At 39.3% G+C, this 7,930-nt stretch overlaps 1 protein-coding gene across 6 annotated transcripts in view; it reads right to left on the bottom strand.

Annotated features, from left to right (window-relative positions):
- Positions 1-7,930, bottom strand: part of LOC123958873 (protocadherin-9) — a 311,831-nt gene that overhangs the window by 160,581 nt on the left and 143,320 nt on the right. Inside the window, exon 5 of one of the 6 annotated variants that reach the window (XM_046032579.1) lies at positions 5,277-5,284. The exons of the other annotated variants lie outside the window; for them this stretch is intronic. Within the exon in view, the coding sequence (XP_045888535.1) occupies positions 5,277-5,284 (8 nt within the window). The remainder of the gene's footprint in view (positions 1-5,276; positions 5,285-7,930) is intronic. 6 annotated transcript variants of the gene reach the window in all.

The following is a 7,930-nucleotide window of genomic DNA, read 5'->3' as shown; positions in this document are numbered from 1 at the left end:
CTCACATTACTCTAGAGCACGTGCTCGACCCTGTGCGTTCTTGGTCCACATCCATCAACCTATGGACTTTTCATTTCCCCATCATTCCCAGGCAGAGGAAATTCCTTCTCATTCAGGGGAATCCATGTAACATTACACATTTCCTGACGACTTTCTGAACCTTTGAAATAGCCGTCAGGAAATGTGTGATTGGATTCCCTCAATCTCTTCATAACAAATTTGCTGAAGAGGATAATACACACAAAAGAAGAAAAAGACAGTCAACAAGAACAGGAATCAAACTAATCAAACTAAGCCCTGTGCTCTACCAACTGAACTAACCAGTGACACTGGTAATTGCTTAGAAATTATCCTACAACACACCTGCCAGCCCCTGTATTCAGCTATGGTTTGTTATCTCGTGTTCACGAGAAAATTAATTATCCCATTCTCAGGGGAAAACAACATTCGTTATATATGTATATATCTATATCTCAGCAGGACATAAGCAATTGATAATGTAGGAAACAGCAGACAATTGTACATAATCATCTGCATCAGTGTGTCAAGTCATTTGCAATTTGTTCAAAACAATGAGAAAGTGCTTTTATGATGTGCACAAGTGATGAGATGATGTGGAGGTTGAACAATTAGTTTTGAGAATTTCAATTCTGATCTGAGAAATGCACCAAAGCGACTGAGAAAAACTGTAAATCACAGCTGAAATCTAATTTTCATAATCATTGTATATTCCTGTTTCTAGTTTATTTTATTCTTGTGTTTATGGCACGCACTTTGGAACTTTATTTTGAAAAGTGCTCTATTATAATTATTATTATCCTCACCTGACCAAATGGCACAAAGGGAGGAGGACCACCTTCTGCTCCAATGTTACTCCTGCTGTGTTTGGCCAGACTCTGCGGGTTGAATTGTAAAAGGGAGATCATTCTTAAACACTAAGAAAATATTTCAATCCTAGCAAGAGTAATGACTTAAAATTACCAAAACATAAATTCCACATTTTTTTAGCCAAAGTAGCTGAGCCATAATTTCAAAACTGTCCCTCACCCTTTGCAGTTCCCATTTCTCCACCATGTGATCAACCTCTCCTCCAAGGACAGAGATTTTTGAGTCATCGAGCAGCAAAATACCATTTTTAACCTGGATGGTACCAAGGAGCTTTACCTTTGTTCCAGGAGGGGTATTAAGACTGAAAAACACAAACAAATCAACAAAAATGTACGTATAAATGGATGCTTCATATACAAACTGTTTAACAAACTGTTAAATGTTAAACACATTCAAGGTTTTAAGATATTATAACAGCATCCACCAAGCCCCACACACTATTGCCTTACACATACCACTTTATAAATGACCTGGAGCAGTGCCAGGGGATGGGTGGCGAGGCTAGGAGAGACTATTAATAATCCCAGCTGCTCAGCCATCCTCATGGTAAATTAAAAGCCCCTCTATCTCATCAGGCCTGATAAGGCCTCTGCCTCTCTCATTAAGAAAGCACAGGGACTTAGAGGGATTTCCAGCTACTGATGCCGGATGCCAAAGCAACAATTAGGGATTTCACTCCAAACCTCTGGGATAGATGCTGTTCTCATGATAGCAGCCAATGCACAAGTGAGGCACTCTATCCTCGATTCAATCATATGCACCCAATCCCACAAACACACCATTCACGCTCTGATTAATGTTGCTACTTAATGCTTAATTGTCATCCCTCTATATCACTGTCTCCCACACTGAACAGTCTTGTAATCCATCGTATCCTCCTTTGCCACTCATTTATGGCCTCACGTGCACTAAAGCGAACACTTTCATAAGAAACACTAACCACCGCTGTTGGTAGCCAGTGTGTGTGTGCCGCTCATAAAGAGGGGATTTGTTCTGTACTCTTCTCTCTTCCCATCAGGAAGTCAAGGCCCACATTCTGGCCACTCCACCTGTACAGACTGGCTAGTCACCATGGCAGCAGTCACCAAGGCCACCGTTGCTGCGATGGAGATGTAATTAAGGCTGGGAATTGTTAGATAGCTGCCACCATGTGGAAGTTGCAGATAAAGGGAAAACTGATGGGGTGAGAGGTGAAGGGTGTGTGCATCTTACACGTTTGCTTTGAATGTATGAGGAACTGACTTAATGATGTTTTTAACAATTCTTTATTTTCATTTAATTCAAGTTTTTTCTTAGCTGTACTGAAGAGTGTTATTAACTTCCCAGACTACAACACATTACATCCCATTATTCACACTAAACATAACACAGTAAAACTGTTGTACAGCTACCTGATCTTAGACAAGTGTTTAAACTCCAATCCAACACAGGTGGTGTGCCCATCTGTCATTTGTAGACGCAGCATTCGCGGTGCGCCCTGGGACTCCTCATGGTTTTTAGGAGCCGAGATGTTCCTCACCTTCTGCACCTGGAGAACACATGGACCCTCCAACTGTCCATGTGCAACAGACAACAAAATAATTATGGCTAAAAAAGGCAAGCAGCAGCAGCATGCGGGGGACGACCGCAACAGCAAAAACTCAATACTGAAAAAAATTTGTTATATTTATCAGTGGTTACGCAAAGTAATTTCTAAGGCATAATAAAATAACTCTTTCCATTCTAACTGTGTTAGTTAGCAGGTATACTTACTCTTCACAACTGCTTCAAGGCTTACCTTTAGATTCACAGCAACTATTTTATTTAAAACCATTTATCAAATCCTACCTAATCCTACTACCCTCTCAAATAATGATTTCTATTTCTGTGAAAAGAAGCATGTGTACATGCAACCTACAGGCAATACTGCAATCTGTAAGCAGTGCAATGAAAATAAAGATGTTCAGATGGCATTCACACTGTTCAGACATATACACTGCACTAAGAAAAGTGTATGACACGTGTAACATGAGTCTGACTCTTGAAGGGAGCAGGGGTTAAGATGACATAGAATTACACGTTTTAATTCTCTCACAATTGTTGGAATATTTTTTGTTCTATCCAGATTCTCAACCCAAGTTTCACAGGTGAAGAAGCAGTTATTTAATTCTTGTTTGTCAGTGTTTTAGGGCCATCTAGTGGCACTCATGAGAAATGCATTTGAGCTGAAAACATTAGTCTGTACAAACTTACAGCTGTAAAATGCAATAACCACAGCACATCATTTCCCATTAAGTTTCAAAAATGTAGCATTGAAATGGAAGAACAAGAATTTCTGTACCACTCACCTTCTCAGTTCTTCCACTATTGATATCAGACGGTAGACATTTTCTCCCAAGAGGCCTAATATCACTCTGCAAGAGAGATACTGTTTAATTAAAAGCAAATAATGTGCCAGAAATAATTAAATAAAGTAAGTAAATACATTCCAAAAATGTGTTTACCTACACTGTACTGTGCCCCAAAATAAAAATGCTCTTTATTTGCATGTTAGGGAGGGGCCCTTTGACTTGTCCCTACAGTGCCAGAAATGGATATCATGAAGCCAATTGAAGCAGACAAGTAATCGTGCATTTGCAGGACCATAAAGTATACTATATGGTGAATTATTATCATCATCATCATCATCATCATCATCTGGCATGCAAGCTGGTCAGAGGTAAAAAAGGTGAAAAGAATACGCAAGCAAATAAAACACACAGAGATGGCATCAGATGGGTCTGTTTAAGCTTACATGTTTGTATAGATAACTTGCAATTGTCTACTGCAACAAGAGAAAGATAACGACATGCAAGGGCATCACTTTGTGTTGAAAAGTGGTGGGGAAATAAGGGCTCAGATTAGGGGTATGACAATACACTGAGCTCACGAGAGAAGATGATACAAGATATTGGTGTCACGAAAACAAGACAAGAAGATATTTTAGCATTACTTTATAGAAAAGAATTAATGCTGAAATCTATGAGTTAGGGGGTCTGGGGGTCCTCCCCCATAAATTTTTGAGCATTAGACATTTCATTTCCTGCCTTCTGGTGAAATGTCCTGCACCAATTTCCTTTCCTGCAATAATTCATGGTGGAAATGTTTTTATTTATGTAAAAGGGAAACAAAATTCAGGTGGCAGGTGACAATTGAAAATCTAAAAATATAAGCAAACGGAAAACTTGGCCAAGAAGAAACTGTGTCAAGAAGTTGTTAAAGTTACTGACTGGTGTGTGCACGTTTTGTGGTCATTTTATAATAAGTAGCTTGATTTTTTTTATAACTTAAGTTAAATAAATAAGTGCAAATTAACTTTTCTCAAAGCATTTTCATTTGTTATTTAAGATTTTTGGTTGCAAGCTATACAGAACATTTTTAACAAATGCTTTCAAAAAGCAGTGGGGACAAAATCGGCCACCTTTTGGGTGATGGGGACATGACCCCAGCGTCCCCAGTGTAAACAACACAGATGCCGACACGTTTTTATCTTGTTGACGTTAGCCTACCAACATGTAGGCTAATGTGCTGCCTCCACAGACTGTATATAAAAAGGCTGCCTCTGCTCTCCATAAATAAACAATTAGCTTACCTAATATTATTGGTTAATAACAGCGGGCAAAGTTATAAAATTGGCAACTTTCCTGTATCTGACAGGATTGTTAATACTGTAAGCTAGCGTACTTCTGTCTTACATCAGGCTTGCTTTCCGACGAACAGTTTGTTCAGCAGTTTAGCACCAATGTCCACAAGTGTTCAGCTGTCAGACTCCACAGTGTAGCGGTCTTGAAAAAAGACCCGCCCCCCCTTAAAATGTTTTCTCATCGATCTGCACAAATCACATAGGTAACCCATTTTGGTCTCAAAATGGCAAATTTCGCCAAAAGGTGGGGAATTTGCATGCCTGTATTATTATTATTAGATTTATGGCAAAATGTTTATTTCTGATATTGAGTTATGAGGAAGGCAATGGACTGGATTTAACACACTGAACCTTCACAGAGAAGAGAATTTATCACCCTGTTTAAAATTGTGTCTGTTTCATTATGTATGATGGCAGTGTGCATCAGTATACACCTGAAGAGCAATGAATACCGGATACATTAGTTAACCCATTATTGAACATAATATCTGCATACTGCTACATAAATACAGGGCAGACTGCTGTTACACTTGAAAAATGTACCTGTAAAAACTTGCAAGATTTAAACTTACATCAAGGGCAATACGAATAATGTCATTGTGTGTTATTTTTTCAGCAGATCCTTTCAGTTCTGCTATGCCTTCGTCGCTGAGGTACCTGTAAAATGAAAGACAAGGTGGAGAGGTAAGATGAAGTTCAAAGAGGTTTACCACACTAATGTTAAAACGTTTAAAGCTTCTAGGGAGCATATACCCATGGCGCTTCAATCACAAGTAATCTGACAATATTGGTAGACAGTTTTTAGGTCTCAAACAGTCCAATTAACCACGAAACATGACAACGTTTAAACGCGGTTCAATCGATTTTTAAAATCATTTCATGAAACGACGTGATAAAAACAGTTTAATGTGTGTCATTAATGCTAAGGCAGAAGGAAGAGTGAAGCAGAGTTAAGCCCTCAGCATCTTTGGTCAGATTACATCATGTGCCAACAACAGGACAACCTCAGAAGCATAGTCGTTACATGTCTGTATTACATTAATAACTGGGTTTAATTTTATTAGCCTCTGATAAATACTGACACTGCAGTAGCGGTCATCACATTAACAAAGTCAGCAGTTTATACTTTACAATGATGCGTGCTGCTGTGAAGTTATGACTTTCAAAAGCACTGCAAGTTTTTGACTCCAGCTGAGGTTGGCCCTCTCTGACCACCCGGCCATGCAACGTTACAACTGCTAATCGGTTAACACAAACTGTAACGTCAACAGTTTGCGTTACGTTAATGTCATGCTAAGCGTTTATTAGCGGTGTTAGCTAACGTTATTTATCTCGCTAACGTTAGCTTCTAATTACTTAGCATTAGTTTCGCTTCAGACATACTAATAACGTTGCCACAATCCGCACAACCTTAAGTGGTAGTGTGTACATTGGAAACATCTCTGCTCTAAAATATGATGTAAAGATACAATGATTAACGTTAGTCAGTGTTAAAGCCAACACCAATTTGGAACCTCAGGGACTTCACGTTAGCTAACGTTAGCTCACTGACGTCGGCTAGCATGCTACCTACCAGCCCTCTTTGGTTAGAGAATCTGTCAAATCGGTCATTTTCGTCTGTGAATTGTAGATGTGTAAACGACGACACCAATAGGTTTTAAGTGAGCACACTAGAGTAACGACTATCTGATTCTATAATACATATTCCCCTCCCAAAAATGATAAAATTCGCTAATGTGAGTATTGAACGACTCTACGCAAACTACGTCACAGGACAAGGCGCGTCACGCGTTCTACAAGTACGGAGGGCCGTGAGGGTCCAAACCCTTTTTTTTTTTTTCTTTTTCGGGTTTTCCTCTTCGTATGGATAGTTCTGTAGAATAGGTAAGTTGTGTCAATGGGAAAGGATGTCCATTGTTAAAGGACAACATGTTCTTACTGAAAGAAAATATGAACTCGTGGTAATTCAGCTGTCCTCATAATACTGGACAATTCACTCATCCCATTTTCATATTGTTCACCCCCCAGTTGTTGGACTCAATTGGGACAAGCCAATCACAATCCACATCTTAAATATATTTCGCCCCTGAAAGATATTTAAATTTTTCCCTTTTCAGGGTACATAAAACTGTTTATGCATTTTTCATAAATCAACCGATGCCCACTGGATTCCCAAACTTAAACCCCTTTATTCCTAATAACAGGTAAGATAAACATATATTGATCCCCAGCTTGGAAATTTGTTACACGATATGCAATAAGTACAGATAAATAGAGAAAGCAAAAAGAAATATATGCTAACGTATATAAAACTAAAATTAGAATCAATTTAGTGAAAGTGAAAGTGGTGGGAGTCAGCAAGCCTGCAAACAGTGTACTCCAGACTAATATATGATATGATTAATAATGGTAATTAGTGTTGGTCTGTATTAATCCAGAGATATACTAGAAATATAACATAGAATGTAGTTCAAAAGTCTATTGTAGAATTATATGGTACTTGATATTTCTTATAATATGGTATGGGATATGAGATACAATAAGGTGAAATTTTGTAATATAGAATAATACTATATATACTATATGGGATAGTACAACAATATAACATAGAACATCAAATCTAACATGGTTTAGTATGGGTATGGTTTAATATATAATAAGTAAAAGTATAGTATAATAAAATATATAACAAAATATATCAACATATATAGCAAAATATATATGATCAGTCCAACAGAGAGAATGTGGAGAGGGAGAGTAATGAGTGTCTTGAGCGTACCAGACACTGTGGAAACATGGGGTTGAGCTGCATGGTCAGAGTCGTGTTGAAGTTGGTGGTCTCCACTGCTGCCGTACATTCTGATGACAGTTGGCACAAATGAGCACCTGAAATGCCTAGTTGTGCTTTTGCACCTAGGTGGGATGATCGGATGGCTGAATGAGCTGTCCATCTGCCACAGCTCATTGAGAGGGGTTATCAAGGATGACTTTGATCTTGTCCTTCATCCTGCTCTCTACCACTGCCTCCAGACTTTCTAGTTCCAGCCCGACTACAAGCTGGCCTACCGTACTAGCTTGTTAAGTATTCTGGCCTCCCCAGCCTTAATGCCACCACCCCGAGCACACCAGAGCAAAGAACAGTGCTGGCTATTACAGACTGGTTGAATGTCGCCAGGAACCTGTTGCACAAACTGAAGGATCTTAGTCTCCTCAGGGAGAACAGTCTGCTCTGTTCCTTTCTCAAGAGGACATTGGTGTTGTGAGTCCGGTCCAATTTTTTGTCGACTTGGGCCCCAAGGTGAATGACTTCACACTCTCCACTTCCTCTCCCTGGATGATAACCAGGACGGGGGGGGGGGGGGGCCCCCATTCCTCCAGTCC

Source organism: Micropterus dolomieu, linkage group LG20 (assembly GCF_021292245.1).
Source record: "Micropterus dolomieu isolate WLL.071019.BEF.003 ecotype Adirondacks linkage group LG20, ASM2129224v1, whole genome shotgun sequence".
Lineage (NCBI taxonomy): Eukaryota > Metazoa > Chordata > Actinopteri > Centrarchiformes > Centrarchidae > Micropterus > Micropterus dolomieu.
The sequence above is the reverse complement of the archived record's forward strand: the minus strand, read 5'-3'. Positions and strand labels throughout refer to the sequence as shown.